Raw genomic sequence first — 18,166 nt, 5'->3', positions numbered from 1 at the left:
GTTTTCTACGTTGAGCGGCCACTTCTGCGGAAACTGATCATGCATGTAGTAACCCGAATTCTTCTCAATATTGCCTCTAAATGCCTTTACTGACTTCTTATTTTCATTCTCATTGAACACTGCCAAGATATTTCTTGGTTTGCCCTCGATTTTTCTACCGATACGATGCACACGATTTATCGATATTGAATTAAAATCCGTCTCCGGCATCTTAAGTGTGTCCTTAAGAAAGCTGTTAACTAATTCAAGGGTTTTGGTTTGCGTTTCGGTTTCATCTTCGTGTATTCCACCGATAATTAAATTGTTCAGCATTGCTTTAGATTCTAAGTCTGTCATCGTATCCTTAAGTCTATCACTTTGTTCCTTCAGTTTACGGACATCATCCCTGGTTTTATCTATGTCAAACTCATTGCTTTCTACTCGGGTTTCCATTGACTTGATTTTATGTGTTTGCCGAGTGACACGCGAGTCTATGTCGCTCCATAATTTTGTCATTTTGTCATCAACATTCCTCACATTTTCTTCTAAACCCTCTAATTTATCTAGTCTTTTCGTCACTTCTGAGAATTTATACGTTATTTCTGAAAATTTTGATGATAAGAAGTTCATAATGTCTGCGTTGGTAATATTACTTTGAGGTGATTGCTGGGATTTATTGTTAATATTTTGCATGTTCATTGGTACTGACACTGGGGAATAGCCATTATACGTCATGTTTGGTACATTATTGTATACATGCCCGACTGGTGAAGGCAATTATATGCTAATCCAACATTTTGACCGTTAGGATTCATAATTGTTTGTTGTTGTAAATGGCTCAGTGATAAACAGTTAGCTTGATCAATAAAAACGCTACTATCACCTGTATTAGCCCCTGCGGCCAGTAATTGCACAAATGATCCAGAGCACGTATTATCCCAGGTAGGGCTTCCCGCCGTTTTTGCTTCTTTGTTACCTTTTTCAGTTTTCGATTCACTTCCTTTACTACTGTTTTTTTTTCTCTTTTTCTGGTTATTTTTCGACATAGCACACCATATTAACATCCTCATGTTATCCCATTAGCTTATACACATATTTCCACTGTTACTGTTTTTTAAAGCTTTTAAAATCCAATTTTAAGTCTCTCCCTAAAAGCATGTAAACATCTCACTATCTGACCTTGACCTATAGGGTAGACAAGGTTAACAGTTAAACAGAGGTGCTAAAACATCCATACAATTAAAACCGATCGATCTTTGCGGGATTATTCAAAACGTACTTATCTAACGCTTATAATGTGTAACTTGTACGAACACCCGATTTCTCAAAAATTCAAAACAAGCAGAACAACATTTTGCTACAATCTCGCAAACATACTCAATATTTCTAATTTACAAAATTTTGGCTCGCAAAAATGTGTGCCTTTACAGTATGATTTTCTCCTCCTAACTGGCCTATTTCCATTCCCTCAAAACTGGAAAAACACTATCGACCACTATCTTCAAACTGTATTACGCAGTAATATTTCTTTATCTCTGTGTACGAATATCCTTATAATCGGTATCTGTGAACTTTACACTGAACGAGATAATCCGTGTCACCTCTATACAAAAAAGTGCGTCGTGTCAATGTACTTATACGCATTTTGCCTAAGAGAGGGCCGTTTTGGAGAGGTTGTACTGTAATAAAAAAACAGTTTCTGACAAATTTCTTGTAGGTGCCCTGTAAAGATGTGATGATTCAATGTTTTAGTGATTTTTTATCGTAACGACATCACACAGCTTCTATTGTAGCACCCGTCCCTTTGCCTTGCCACTGATAGAAAACAATGGGTGAAACAAAAGGTATCCGTTATTTTACTTTTCTAGGAAGTTAAACACACATCTTGATGAGAAACGCTAAACAGGTTAGAAATCTAGACTTATTAAATGACTTTGATGATAGCACTTTGTGCACGTGCACACTGTTAATGAAAATATTTAGACTATTTTCAGCAATTTTGAACAAATGAAATATTTGATATGTAAGGAATATGTTAATGTAATGATTTATTCAGTTAAACACTCCAACCTGACGTGTCAAACGCCCGCAGTGATACAAACCGATAATTACAAGGTCAAACTTCTTTAACTTCTGAATATTCTGCACATACATTAAACCCAGAGTGGAGACGAGTAGATTTCTGGAATGTTCTAAGTTTCGCTATTCTCATTCAGAGTAGTCACGAATAAACATTTGCGACAATGAAAAGTCAAGTTCCTATCAACTCTGTAGGCACTGAGAGGCGTTGGGTATAAGAACATAACAGTATACTCCATCATCTCTTTAAAGTGATGAAGAATACTACAGAAACTGCGTTCAGTGTTACAGTAGTCGTAAGAATATTGCTAAAACATCACTATAGTCGGAGTTATGCAGAAAATTTAAGAACTCACTTTGGATTAAGACTACCTCGCACAGGTTTTCTCTTTAACACAGGAGTGAGAGTGATAACTTGTGTCAGTTTGTGTCTATTTAACTTAAACAAGAAATGTAATCGCATTTCTAGTAATTATAGGCGCTGTCCAGGCTGGTGGGAATTAGCTATTCTTGCACACCGGACTGGCGTTTCCGGTGATTTTACCCATGCCGGCAAAACCCATCTGGCACCCCCCATGCCAGATGACTCTCGTGCTGTTAATGACAACTAGTGGTTCATGCACTGATAATATATTGTTTATGTAAAAATACGAAAAAAGCAGGTACCTTGATAGTTCTCTCCGTTCCTTATAGTATATTTCTCGATTCAAAATGCGTTAGTTTACCGTAAGGACATAACGTTACGTTACAAACGATAAAACTAAAGTGGAACTTTGTTATGATGCGTAACGCAAAACATCATGACATCACTTCTGCTTACGGACGTTAATTTCCCGCGCTCTACTACAAGAAAGAGTGCTACAAAGAAAGTATTATTTGTAAAATACGGTATGCAAGAAAAATAATCTGCCAGAATAAAATGCTAACCTGTATACGATATGCAAGAAAAAATATCAGTCATGTGTTTACGAACCGGATAGAAATATCCGTCCCTCGGCCACCTGCGCATGGGCGGTAATTCGGCAAGCCTCATTACCGCCCAATGAGCAGGTGCCCTCGGGACGGATATTTCTATCCGATTCGTAAACACATGACAGATATTATTAGTGTGAAGATAATATAACTCAGAAATACAACACAAATGCGTCACCTTAAATGTCGTCTTGCAAAATAGAAATTAATTTCATAGAACCTGATTGTTGAAAGGTTTTTTTATTCATGCATACATACAAGCAGTGATGTTGTAAGATTTCGGTTTTCATCTCCTTGTTCGTATCCATGGACTGAAACTTACAAATGTATCTTACTTAATGGTTTGTTTACGTTAACTAGGGTAGAACTGGCAAATTGGGTGGCTGAATGGGTGTTGTTGAATATCTCAAAGCATCTTTCATTTTCAAATTCCCTTTAACGTCATATATAATTCATATTCCAGACACTAAAAGAATGGCTGTCGTAAAAATACCAGATCTTGGTGGGGCCACAATTGATGGAATTGACGTTGGGGGATTTATATCCGCAAAATTTTTGAAGTCTCCGGCTGAAACCAAACAACTTTTTGACAATGCGTCTGATTTCAAATTTCGAGACGATGATATTATGCTTTGTGCATACCCGAAAACAGGTAAGATTATACATTTTGACCAACGGCTTTTGTTTCGATTTATTTAATGTTTATATTTTCAAAATATATATACACTGACGAATTATTTTGTATAGAATTGTAAAAGTATCATATCTTGTCAATTTATTAATACATGATGTTCGTGTAAAGCAATAGATAACTGACTATCTGATAAAAATATGTCCAAACGTATTGTTTGTTGTTTTCCTATATAATGTATTAGCTTATCTAATATACATGTACAAAGCTTCTGGAATCACCCTTTCGAATTCTATAAAAAACAATATGCTTTCAAACTATTCTAAAACCACCACTGACCAAGTGTTTTGTAAACATAGAATGAGTATTCTTAATTGAATATTGTCTTGGGGTCTCCAGGCTAGAGTGGTTAAGGTCGATGACTTCGAATTACTTACCCTACACCGCTGTTCTCTGGTTATGATGATCGTGTATGAAATATGCGTGGGGCGGGGGCGGGGTAACTCGGGATGTTGCGTCACCGTCAGTGGGTTGGACACATAATGATGTCTTAGTGATGTTAAAACCAAACAAAAAGATATCTTCTTATTTTCTATTATGTGTGATCTAATACTTATTTTCGGCGTAAAATCGGTAACGTAGTATGTGTATAATCAATGGTGCATTTCATTGCAATGAAATTGCTACAAATAGAGGATTTAAACTAGGTGATAGCATATGTATTTAAAGCGAGAATATATACTAAACAGGAAAACTGCGTTTCAAGATAACAGCCTCATGTGACTGCAATCCGAACAGTATATCGTTTAAAATGTCGTCACGTCCTATTCATGTTTTCGTGCTATCGCATCGTGTTGTTTTTGTGTAGCGATGGACAACACGACATACAAATTGCATAGACTTATTGTCGTGATATCGGTTTTGACAGTACGACAACAGTATATGTGATATCGTTCAGGCTGTAAATACACAGAGAAAGCAACACCAGAATTAGTTTTCATATCTAAGCATAACATAATAACGCGATATTGATGTCTTACCGTCGAAATGTGGACAATGATACCACCGTTCTATTGCACGAAAGTAATGTCGCACTGTTGACCATGACAACACGATTACACGATGTAATGGCACAAAACGATTTTAAAATGCAACAACTCGATATTGATGTCGTGGTGTTGAATCATGTTGTCGCTTGTTGTGCTGTCGCATCGTGTTTTCGTAATGTCGTCCTTACATGTAGCGGTCGACCGTAAAACGGCGTTGTCGAATCATCATAGGGGAATCTTCGTTTTTCCATGTTTACTATTTCTCTTACATTGTTCATGTATTTTTATTGTAACTGTCAGTCTTTACCCACAAATATTTTTACTATATTCAAATATTTTCAGGTACTCATCTTATATTTGATATTTTAATGAGTGTATTGACTAAATCAGCAAAACCTGACGCGCCTCATAAGCTGATGACAATGTTGGAGTGCGAATCTCCCGAGGACATTGATAAACTACCGTCACCAAGAGTAATAAACAGCCACTTTCCATATCGGTGAGATTCTACTAATTGCAGTTTATACGTTACCTTTCTTTAATTTGGATCATTCCTTTACGAATTACTGATTTTGGTATACTGTCCAAACCTATTTCAATATTCAGACGTTTTTGTTTTATTCGCTTGTTATTTTCGGTTAGTCTTGTTACAAAAATGCAATATACACGTTTTCTAAGTAATATACAAGATTTATTTGTATCTGAAAAAGATTTAACGTTTATGTTTATTTTTTATGTCTGTATTCCATGTACATGTATTAACTATTGACTAAATAAACTTAAAGATATAATTTTGAAGACACGCCGTAAATTCGAAATGAGAATTAAGAGTGAAATAACAGTTTTATAATTAGCAGCATGCAGGAGGTATAAAGTACAGTTTAACTTCTAACACAAGTAAGGACATTTGATGAATTATACTCTACAAACTTACTAAATTTTCAGTAGAATAATCTTTATATGTCAAATTACTTAATATTCAGAGTGTACCGCTGTTATGTAGAGCAAATGCATTGTTTTCTTTAATATACAGTTTGATTTCGATCAAAGATTCTACGTGCAGGTATCCATGACACTTACATATTTCTCAAACAAAATTTTGCAGAATATTTGTCTTTTTCGAGTATCATAAGTATGTAAATTTTTTGTCCAAAGTATAAAACAGTTTTCCTAAACACATTTTGTTTTTATATTATATGCTTACTGAACTATGGATAAATCTCCTTCTAAATATCTTATATCCGATGAATTATAATCTCAGATATCTACCAGTAAAGGATATGAGAGCTGAGCAGATTAAGACAGTCTTATGTTGTCGAAATCCCAAAGACACCGCAGTATCCTACTACAATCACATGCACGGTATTAAACACTACAGCTACGATGGCAAATGGGAGGACTGGCTGCCGGTCTACATACAAGGGAAAAGTATATATGTTTTAAGACTAATGATGTTTTGTTACAAGTTCTGCCATTGTATAAAATGTATGTCCTTTACTTGAGATCAGGTTAATAAACCAAATAAAAAAAGGATCCTACCAGGTGAGATGTCTGTAAGTCTATCAAAATTTACGTATTTTTAAATAATAAATAAAATTCATTGTGTAAATCTATGCCAAACTAAATTTACTTATCGTACAGAAAGATTTTAAATCGTCTAAACTATCTTTAATTTTTATATTATGTAACAACTGTACAAAGGTCATGATATCGTACGATGGTTGCCAAACTTTGTACGTTCTGCCATAAATTATGTTGTATTCTTATTTTATTTGGACAGATTAAGTTGACACGATTGACCATGTGTTGTAAAATTCACGCGCATACATTTTATATGAATATATTAAAAATTTAATATGTTTCCAAAAATTTGTTGTGAAAGAATACTACTATATTTTTCCACATTTACTGTATTTTTTCAATGGAAAATAATTAATGTAAGAAGCTTGCCTAACATGAAATTTTTTTAAGTCATGTAACTCACATATGTTCGCACGCACCTCGCTTATTTTTGCAGTAGCGAAACCATCAAGTGTAGAAAATATTATACCAGGTTTATAGATTACCATGTTTAAAACATTAGTATTCGTTTGAAAGCCACCGGTAAACAAATTAGACTAACACATTACAAATCATAAGGTGAATATAAAGTTGCTGTCATGTTCGTTGCAGTGGAGTACGGAAAGTACACAGACTACTTAACGGAATGGGAAAATGCAATAAAGGAAGGCATAGGATTTCCTCTCCATGTTGTGTATTACGAAAATATAAAACTCGTAAGATTAAATTTAGATTATTTCAGATAACACTTTTGTAGAGCCTACTTCAAATTATGAAATTTTATTTGTCTCCTCAGGCAGATTTGTACAGTCACCTACGGTATTGCTTTGTGATTCTAATTTAAAAGTAACTTAACAAATATCAGATTTGTCCAATATAGGTTATATACATTTTATGCCCACCCGAAAAGCAGACAAAGACTTTACTTTAGCAATAGTGCTCATCAATGTCCGATCCGTTGTGTTTTATTCAAAATGCCGGATAAATACTATCATTCCGCAGCATGTACCATATAACTGTGTTATATAAGCACAAACCACTTCATTTGTATGATAAACGAAAGTGCGGAGGTTGATAATTGCAGTTAAATTTTCATACCACTTACATGAGATTTTGTTGAAAATGATACATTTTAGAAGCTTTAGATAAAAGCAAATTTAATATTCTATTAAAGAATGGTCATGACGAAATAGATAAGCTGGCAAAGTTTCTCGGTGTGGAATTAGATGGTGCTTTAAAACAGGATATTATGAAAGCGTGCAGTTTTGAAAGCATGGCCTCAAAAGAGATACCTGAAGATATAGCCAGCAACTTTTTCAAAACTCACTTCAGAATATTTAGAAAGGGTAAGAGATATTTACTCATCAAGCGCAATCGATGCTCTTTAAGTGTATGTTGTTTTATTTACATATGCAACGAGTAATTATTTTTGCTTTTATATAAAATATCGGAATGTGAAGTGTTTCCGATTATATTTAATAATATAAGTATCGTTTAATTTACATGTATATAATGAACTTACAGTTACTGTAAGTTGTTGATGAGTATAAATTTGATCAGCAAGACGGGATTTTTTCCCTCCGAGAAAGTAAAAGTTTAAACAAATTATGCTTCAATATTTGAAATTGATATTCTGATCGCGTTTTCTCTATTTCTGTTCTTCTTAAAAAGACACATCTGACATTGACGTAATTTGAATTTGATTTTAGGTGAGATAGGAGATTGGAAGAATTGGTTTACAGACGAACAGAATACATTGTTTGAGGAAGTGTGGAAACAGGAAATGAAGCACTCAACCATATTTGAATTTATATATACTGACCCACGGGTTTGACTTACATTAAAGTACATTTTCACGTGGTAGTGTTGTATCCTGAGCGAAACGTCGACCTCATTAGACCATGTCTGTGTGAAAGACCTTCTGCTCATTTATACTAACAATACTTATTGGAAGGTACTACTTTCAGGCGTGTGTTTGTTTTTATCAAGTGATTTTGAAATAGCAAACTTGTTTGACGTAGTGATTTTGTACATTGCATGTGCAAGACCGAACGCTTCGCTTACAACTTCCTATTCAGTTTTCAGTTTTTTTCAAATTGCTTTTATTAATTTATGCCTTATGGGTGATTAAAAACAAATGAAAAAAGTAACAGAAAGGTGAAATTCAAGTACAATCCAGGTCCTTTATATTCATTGTAACAAAATGTTATGACATTCTGGTTTACTAAAATATAAGCGGTGATCAAGAATTAGTTCTTGAACAAATTCTGTGTCTTTCAAAATGCACGTACTTATTTTGTTAACAAAAGTTTTACCTAAAACATTTGAATAGATATAGATATTATAGTGTATAACATTTGAAACTTGTCAAATAGATCTACTTTTTCAAACAAAATATAGGAAAAATATGTCTACACGTGATATGTGTAATATTTGTTTAAAATGAGCAATAATATATTTAATATTTATTAGACACGTGATAAAGCTATGATGTTATTTGTGACAAATGCAAGGCGTTTCACTTGCAACGATATTTCGAATTTCACTGAAGTACGTCTAACTTGACCATGTAAATTATTATATGGACCTTTTGAAATTGCTTAGAACAACTGAATTATACGAACAAGAAATGAACTTTAAAAATCGAAACATACAGGAATGTAACTAAATCAAATACAGGATTTCCGGCAGATTTTTCGAAGAATATAAGGAGTTTGTAAAAGGGCCTCTGCACAGCATATGTATTTGTTACTCAACTGCTAACTTTAACAGAACTTTTGTAATCTAAAGCATCCCATATCATTACATTTTGTACGTTTACAACCTTTTCCTATTCCTACCAATTCCAGACTGTTTACGTCACGTTGTGAATGCCACTAACACCATAGGAAATTTAATTGGGCGAAAAGTCTCGGAAATTGTCAGGAAAAAAATGAAGTTACCATACTGTTTATGAAGATACATGTATATGCTTGTTTGTATTTTTGAAAATATGGTATGGCATTTTACTATTTATTCAGCTGTATATATTATAACTGTTGTTTACCTTAAAGTTTAATAAATTAATCAGTAAAAGTAGCAAATATTTTGTAAAACAGCAAAAACTCAAAAAGTTAACATGGTTAACAAGCCTTAGAAAATTTAAGTTAAAAATTGGAAAAAAAAACAACACAAAAAAACACGTTTTATACTTTCGGAATGCCACCTTTTTTGGAGGTAAGGTGATTTTGGGCAAAAACTCTGCACTTCTAATTTCATCATGGTCACCTATAGCAAACAGCAACATCTAATCGGTGTTTCTTTTTCTACGAAAAAAATCCCTTCCCAACCATTTAGCTACGTGTAGTCGATCTTCTCTTTAACGTTTGCTTGTCAATGAAATAAAGGTCTAAGTTTCTTGTTAGATCTTTCACTCTGTTTTGTTCGACAGGGTTGTTATTTGAGTTTGTTTTCTATTTTCTCTGAATGGTTTCTGAGCTTTTGCATTCTTTTGTTCTTTATAATTAACCTTATTGCTATAAGGTCACTGGCTTCACTGGTCATTCAATGCTGTTGGATCGAAATATCGCTTAAGATGTGGAATTCTTTCATGAGCTGCCTAACGGAAAGTTGATGTTTCTACCCAGGTGATAGTTTGTGCCTGAAGTAATACCAAAAAGGCACGTGGGATCTTTTTACAATATCAAAAATTGTTAAGTCGCCATATGACTTATAACTGTGTTTGTGGTGTTAACTCAACCACACAAACCAATTTAATATATCATTGAATTGCTAATCTTCCTTTTCGACTTTATTTATATCTATAGCATGTATGGTTTGTTTTCTTGCCTTTGTTTTCCACTTTTTATATTTTATCTATCCTTTCAACTTTTATGGTTTTCCTTCTTTTGTTTCTCTACCATCTGGCTCTTTCATTTAAAGACTTTATTTCGTAGTTTAAAGAGTTAAACATTTAAATAGAATATGCATCTGATATGTTCATCTTGTTGATATGTGTTGCAAGATGAAGACTTTTGATAGATCATTAGCTATTCTATTCGAAGTATATGTATATCTATTCTACTCAACCCTGTTTTGGCATCGGGGTCCGCGTCGACTTCCGTTCCTATTCCTATGGTTAAAGTTTTGTTGGACTTTCTCTTAATCTCTGTAAGTATGTGATGGGTTTGCTTCAATTTCAAAATAATTGTTTTTCGTCATAGGCTACATTTTAAGGCACAAGGACAAGAATTCTCGCACAAACATTTCATGATTCATTCCCCTTTTTGCTTGAAATTTTCAGGTTTAAATTTTTTTAGCTTGTTTACTCTGTACTTAGTCTCTGTTATAACGAAAGTATTTGATTCAGACATAATAATGTTGTTCCACATCATCAACCATAATATATGACACAGCTGTGACTCCAGTATCTGATAAATTACACTGACTTTTTTATTCAAAGTTGTTGGTTAATTTTGATACATTTTTACCGTATCTCCGTTATTACTAAAAGAATTTGATTCAAAATTAAATGTTAGAAATGTAGAATGTTTATCAAATATTTGACATTATGGCCAAATCGTTACCCATGAAGCTCCAGTATGCTTCAAACATTCTGATAATGGGGCCAAACTGTCTCGAGTGTAAAGAATTAAGTTGTTGACGATGGTCGACGTACGCGGATACAGGACCATCAAAATACCTCAGTGAGCTAATGAGCAAAGAAAAATATGAACAATTTGACAAATGTAAGAAAATATCTGTTAAATATTAAAAAACGACTTAGAGAAACTACTTTTTTATCACTGGTACATCTCTACTATGATGAACTAACTAAGAACTTCACTATAATAACATTGAACCAAAGAATTTTACTACAAAGATGATACAGGCTATTGCTAGATACAAAATAAAACAACTTGAGTGAAGTGATATAAAAGACTACTTTAAAATATGGCATAATATAAGGAGCCCGGAATCAGTTAACTTTAAATTGTGATGGACAATACTATTGTGAGACATGAAGTTAGGGAAATGTACTGTTACAGTAGAAATACTACTGAATAGTTTAAAACAACTAAGTTTAAACTCAGTTTGTTTGTTTCGGGTTTAACGCCGTTTTCCAACAGAATTTCAGTCATGTAACGGCGGGCAGATAACCTAACAAGTGTTCCTGGATTCTGTACCAGTAAATATCTGTTCTCTGTAAGTAACTGCCAAATTCCCCGCATGAAACCGAGGTGGAGGACTAACGATTTCATATAAAATGTCGTTTATCAAATAGTCACGGAGAACATACGCCCTGCCCGAGGACAGTGTACTTAATTATGCGACGCACAATTCGAAATTGCATTGCATTTTCCGCTTGTTCTTTTAATAAACATTACACCCGTTCCATAAGTCCTTTTGAAACAAAATCCCACTTTTAAGGTTGTATGAAATATGTTATAGACATACTTCTGATGCAAAGTTCTTATGCACATACAGTGAAAATTCGTGAAGTTAGGAGAAAAGAAAAAGGAAAGAAATTTTGTCGAAACTATTAAAAGTCTTAGTACAGGCGATGGGTACTCGTCAACGCATAGACGAATGGGCAGAGCATGAAGATATACCTTCATATAGTGCATTTTATTTGACCTGGCGGGGCGTGGTTTCGCGACGGTCCACTACATTTTTGTGCAGGGTATGTAGTACATGTAAACAATGTAGCGTTGAATTTTAGTCGTTGGTTACCAAAGATTACGGAATGAAACAATTATATTGCTCTACCTATTTCGCTCGTTTTTTGAGATAACCATTATTTGCATATGTCATAGATTCCGCCCCGCCAGGTCAAATAAAACGGACTATAAATGAACTTAAATACAACATTTGTTTTTCATATTAGTGTATATGTTGCATAAATACTTGTACATCGTTTGATATTGAAGCAATATATATGACATGATAAACAGTCATAATCGTCCAAACGTTTGACTACATCTGATTTTACATTGACAAAGAACAAACATGGCGTTTACTTACATACATTTGTAATTTTATTCGATATTTAGGACTGTATTTATACTGTAAACAAGCCTGTTTCTTGTCATGCTCACGGTAAACAGCTGCTCAATTTTTAAACATGGCTTTGCAGAAAGCAGAATACAGTATATGTTATGCATTAATGCTTGGTCTAGTAAGCTTTAATGTAACTGAACACAACACAAATCAAATCTAGAAATGTAGATAGCAAAAGTCGGTTGACCGTAAACATATTTTCACTGTTCTTTAAAAGCCTTATCATTGTATTGCAATTTGATTTCTATAGCTGTGTATTATAATGAATGATTTATCAGGCATTAATTACGGCGAAACACTACTGGTTTTCTTTCAGTTAACTTCGAAAGTATTAATAATTTAAAAGTTTAATGTGAATTATTAGTAATAGCTTTGTATAAAACAACAGACAGCATAATTATATGTACAGTTTGGCTTGAACACCTCCCTTCAAAGACAAATTATTTGCCATTAAGGTGGAATAGCACTTTGTAATATTTTTACAACCTGCATATGATTTTGATATCATACTAAAGTAGAAGTCATCCCCGGCATGAAGGTGTAACTGTTTTCTTGGTCATTAATGAAACTTTTTAGCTATGACGTCGCAAACATTACCATGCACGTCTGTTTTGGCGCCATGATAAAAAGCTATAAAAACCGGTTTATTTTCTATCATTTCTTTATATTTCAATTTACGGCAATGAAACATACATCTTTATGTGTATTATACAAAGGTATACGACGCTAGACAGTATTTGTCACTTTAATTTTCAAAATTATGGAAAACAAAACGGAGAAAAGCGACATTCTCAGTTGTTTAGATTTTTTGTAAAGATGGCACACTTATCTAATCAACGGAAAAGCGGCTCAACATTTTTTTGCCAAGTTTTTATATTTTTAAGATAAACTTATGTTTGATATAATATTGAAAAATTAAGTACTTTTACCATCCAGTTATTTTTTAATTCATGGTTTATTAAACATCCGTCAGTAAAATATGACGTCAAAATATAAGGCATGAAACTCTATCTAATTAATGTTGCGTCAATAGATTAATATGGATGAACGGACACAATACGTTTTCACTCACGATTCGTCTGTATGTGCATATGACAGAAATATGAATGTATCAGTCAAGCTTTAGATATTTTTGCATTATGTATTGTTCTTTATATAATTACTTTATTGTAAATGTTTATATGCGTGTTTAACATATTATGTACTCTTCCTGTGTGGAGTTAATAAAAGAACTCTATTCTATTTTCTATTCAGAACATTTTTATTGAACACAAAATTATCTTGTCTTTAGAATAAATCAAAAATGACGATTGAATGAAAAGTACACAAACAGTATCTGCATTAACTCATTTTAATAGCAGCTGGGAAAAATGTTTTATTGCATTTTGATTAAACATTTGATATAGGTTGTTTCTGCGCAATATCGTTGCGATCCTAAACTGTTACACGTACGCACAGTGAACTTCTATGAATGATAAAAATAATTTGTATAATTTCTACAAATGAATTCCATCTTACAAGTATAACTTATCAGATTTATGTTTAAAAAGTACATTTTTAGCGTGTACAATTAAATTTCATAAGCTGTCGTATTCTGAATTTCAACAACTCGGGAGTTTAAAGAAATACGAAATTTAGAAATGAAATGCTACTCGTATATGTGCACATTCAATAGCGCAGAAACCAAAATTGTATTTGCTAAAGTACATTTTCATTTCCTATCAACATATGATGACAATGAGTTCATTATTTTTGACCTGTTTGTTACACTAGCACTTTTTCCGACTTTCTCAGTTAATATTGCGTGTATATACTGCTCACGGTCACGTCAATGTGCCAATTTAAGCATTACATGCTATTGGAAAGAGTTGCAAATAATTCGAATGTTGACACTTTTAATGTCTTTATTCTTTTTTATAGAAAATCTCTGTCTACAAACAAGATCGAACTTTACAATGTTAATATTTTAAGGATCCAGTACTGTATTATGCGATGTTATATTTAGGAAAAAGACATATATTTTAGATTAAATCATTTTATCTCGAGCCCACAACGTCTTATATCGAGCGCGTGACATCTGATCTTGTGTGTTCGAGATTTTATCTCGTGCGGGCATATAGTCTCCTGAGCATGGCATCTTATCTCTTCCCTTGAATAATGCACAAACGGCAACATGGGGTCTCCTCCATCATCAAAAGCTGGAAAGCCGCTATATGACTAAAATTATGTCAGTGTGACGTCAGTTTAATTTTGTTGCTCCACATCGTGAAAATGTTACATGCTTGCCTCAGTGTGATGACTTTTGTGAGCACAACCTTTGTCTAACCTATCAGTCAAGTGTGACATTTACCTTACAGATAGAGGTCCTATGTTTGCTAGCGAGAATCGATCTCACTGAGTAAAGCATAAGGTATTTAAAAAAAAATACGATGAAGTTATGATCTGGACAAAAAATAGCCGGATATACAGACGGACGGACGTACGCACGCACGCATGCACGCATGAATATTTCCCTGTATTTATATGACCTGAAAAAAATTTGTTATTTTAAAGTTACACATCGTCTCACTGTTGAACTCACCGATAGATTGAAGGGTGTGGGGTGGGGTTCAGGTAAGTGGGGATAGAGTAGTAATATTTCGTTGGGGACAAAACTTGATACGACGTTTCCTTTTTTCTTTTTAAATATTTTTTTTTGTTAGGGGTGGAGGGAGGCGTGTGGTTGGAGGGGTGGTGATAATCAGATAGGCGAAATAACTGAATGGCACAGCGGCTAATTTCTTATATATATTATAATTTATTATGTAGCAATTTCATTTTTATCATTTTGGAAGCGGTTTCCGGTTTTAGCAGTATAGTAATGAGACTAGTTTAGGCCGATGCGCCAAGCTAGTTTTAAAATGCCAAAATGTCGTGCGCTCCAGATAATATTTCTTGCACACGAGATAAGTTGTTGAGAGCATAAGATAAGATGTCGTGACCACGAGATAAGATGTCGTACGCGCAAAATAATTTAATCTATAAAAAAAAGATGCATGTCCATAACATACCACCGTAGTATTAACATCCGCTAGGTAATGTTTTTTTAATCACACATGTACGCCTACGTCTTAATTTTATTTATCAATGTAATAATATGCGTGAATTGAAACTGAAATGATCAAAACTGCGACATCTCTGATAAACAAAAAAATAAAGCACGAACTCTTACTTTAGTTACTAGCAAAGGTATTATAATTTTAAAGGAAAACAAGTAATTGTCAAACACTACTACATTTTAGAAAAAAATACCCGCGGAAAAGTCTTCCTGTAGGAGACATTGTCTTTATCACTACACTTGAGTGAATCTGTTATGTCACATGTTCGTGTGACCTCACTGTAGTCATGAGATTCTTCTTTTATTGGTTTGTCTTGGTTTTTTCAACAGTATTTCAGTTATATAACTGCGGGCAGTTGACCAAACCAGTCTTCCTGGATTCTGTACCAGTACAAACATGTTCTCCGCTAAGTAACTGCCAACTTCCTTTCCTGAATCAGAGGTGGAGGACGAATTATTTCAGGCACTGTCTTTTATCATATCGTCACGGAGAACGTATGCCTCGCTCAGGGCTCGAACTCATAAACCCACGATCCGTAGATCTGCGCTCTCCCTATTGAGCGAACGGACGGGCTCGAGATCCTTCTTTAATGTTTTTCAGCTTTTACGTTCTTCAGCTATTAAAATTTTCAAAAACTTCCTTTCATAAAAAATGAAAAATTAGTATATTTATAAATGACACATCGATTGTCTATATGACGGCACATTTATGTCAGATTTAACAAGATCTGGAAACAGAATTGTTATTAAATTAATTCGTGAAATATTTTTATCATAAAATAATTAAGACTTGAGAAAAAATGAAGTACATTTATACGGCAATATTCAGAGTATGCATGCCTTTTTATATAGAATATTATATTATACCATACCCGCGTTGTATCTAAGAGAGCACTTTGACGTCACCTTTTGTTCGTCGGATAGGGGACAAATTCCGTAATTAAAAAGTATACTAGATGGTAAAAGTTCTAAATTTCTTTAGATTTTATCGAACATAATTTTATCTTGAATATATAAAATTTTGGAAAAATCATTTCGAGCCGTTTTCCCGTTAATTAAACGCGTGTGCGATTTTCTTTAATAAAACTAAAATTTTGAGAATGTCGTTTTTCATCATTTTTCTCCATTGTTTTGAAAACAAAAGTGACAAATACTGTCCAGCGCCGTATACCTTTGTAAAACACACATAAAGATGTAAGTTTCATTACCGTAAATTGAAAAATAAAGAAATGAGAGAAAGTAAACCGATTTTTTTATCACTTTTTAACACGGCGTCAAAACAGACGTGCATGTTAATGTTTGCGACGTCATAGCTAAAAAGTTTCACTAATGACCAAGAAAACAGATACACATTCATGCCTAGGGTAACTTCTACTTTAATATGGTATCAAAATCATATGCGGGTTGTAAAAATTTACAAAGCGCTATTTCACCTTAAATGAAATTCTAAGGAAATGTTAATTAAATTTGCAAGAGCTTCTGTCTATGACTTTCAACAAACATTTTTGTTTTCTCCTCAAAGATAATTTCACTTAGGAAGTTGCTGGGTAGAGGTAGAAATTTATGTGTTTCTCGAAACATTAAGCTCTCGCAGCGTATAGCAATAATAGGGAATCGATCTTACCAATTATCGTCGCGAAGATACAAAAATCAGGATCGATCACTCTGTATACCGAATGAGATATACTATCGAATTAAAACATGTGGTCTTCCGGCAGAACGCCTGAATCCGGATTTTCTGGAAGAATACACATTTTCGTTGTGCGTAATAAGCGTCCACATAACATGACCAAACAGCAACGTCCTGCACATCAGTAGAAGTGCGGGCAGTATTGTTTTTATTCCAAAATCTACATTTGAATTGATACAAACGATAATTTCTGGGCAAGCTAATAGACCGTAACGATTCCCGATTGAGTCATTGTCTTATTGTATTATGTTCATTTCAAGTAACATATGTTAGGTTCTTTCTGTTTCAAAACATATTAGTATTCGTTTGTACTCTTTTATCAGGTATACTTGAGGATATTAGAGCAAAAATAGAATATTTAGACTTGTTATTTTGCCGAAAATTCAAAGACACCACAATTTCCTACTACAAGCACATTCACGGTATTGACAATATAGTTACTATGTTAAATTGGACAATTGGCTAAACGTGCACACTTTATAAAATACAAAGGCCGTTTCATATACCTTCATTCGGTTTTACGTCTGCAAGCCTTATTAGATACTTGAACAATTAAGATTGTTTTTCAGATAATCGTATAAATCTCGTACATAAATGAAATTCACAACAAAAAAAAGCAGAAATTTATAAAGACTCAGCATTCGATATACTGATTGAAAACAATTTACGTTGAGAACTGTGGTCAGCGTTAAAGAAAATTTAATATTCAAAAGAAATGTTTAATTTTAATAATCACATCAGTTAAAATTTTGCTAATGGAAGATGTTGCTGGAACTTGATGGAATATTTATTTAAATGCATTTGTCTATTCGTGTCCAGACAAGATTATGGCAAATTGTTTTACCGCCGGAAGTTACACACGGCTTTTGATATAGGCATATGTAATACATTGAATGCATCAGTTGGACTGAGTGATACGGAAAGCTGCTGTAAAATACTGAATCTAAGACGTCACTGCCGTGAATTGACAGACTGTTGGGAGAATACGGCAGACAACATTGTACTTTTTCAGCGGTTTGTATTTTGTCTTTTCTTACGGTAATGTAACAAGTAGAAAGATTTTCATTTCA

The 18,166-nt window shown here is 33.7% G+C and overlaps 1 protein-coding gene across 1 annotated transcript in view; it reads left to right on the top strand.

Moving 5' to 3' along the window:
* The window catches only part of LOC123534061 (sulfotransferase 1B1-like), a 43,202-nt gene extending 29,651 nt beyond the window's left edge, over positions 1-13,551 (top strand). The window contains exons 2-7 of the mRNA XM_045316104.2: positions 3,494-3,682; positions 5,053-5,209; positions 5,972-6,138; positions 6,883-6,986; positions 7,445-7,616; positions 7,980-13,551. Of these exons, the coding sequence (XP_045172039.2) occupies positions 3,505-3,682; positions 5,053-5,209; positions 5,972-6,138; positions 6,883-6,986; positions 7,445-7,616; positions 7,980-8,104 (903 nt within the window). The 5' untranslated portion in view covers positions 3,494-3,504 and the 3' untranslated portion in view covers positions 8,105-13,551. The remainder of the gene's footprint in view (positions 1-3,493; positions 3,683-5,052; positions 5,210-5,971; positions 6,139-6,882; positions 6,987-7,444; positions 7,617-7,979) is intronic.
* Positions 13,552-18,166: the final 4,615 nt, after the last annotated feature.

Source organism: Mercenaria mercenaria, chromosome 12 (genome assembly GCF_021730395.1).
Source record: "Mercenaria mercenaria strain notata chromosome 12, MADL_Memer_1, whole genome shotgun sequence".
Classification (NCBI taxonomy): domain Eukaryota; kingdom Metazoa; phylum Mollusca; class Bivalvia; order Venerida; family Veneridae; genus Mercenaria; species Mercenaria mercenaria.
This window is presented reverse-complemented; position numbering and strand designations above follow the sequence as displayed.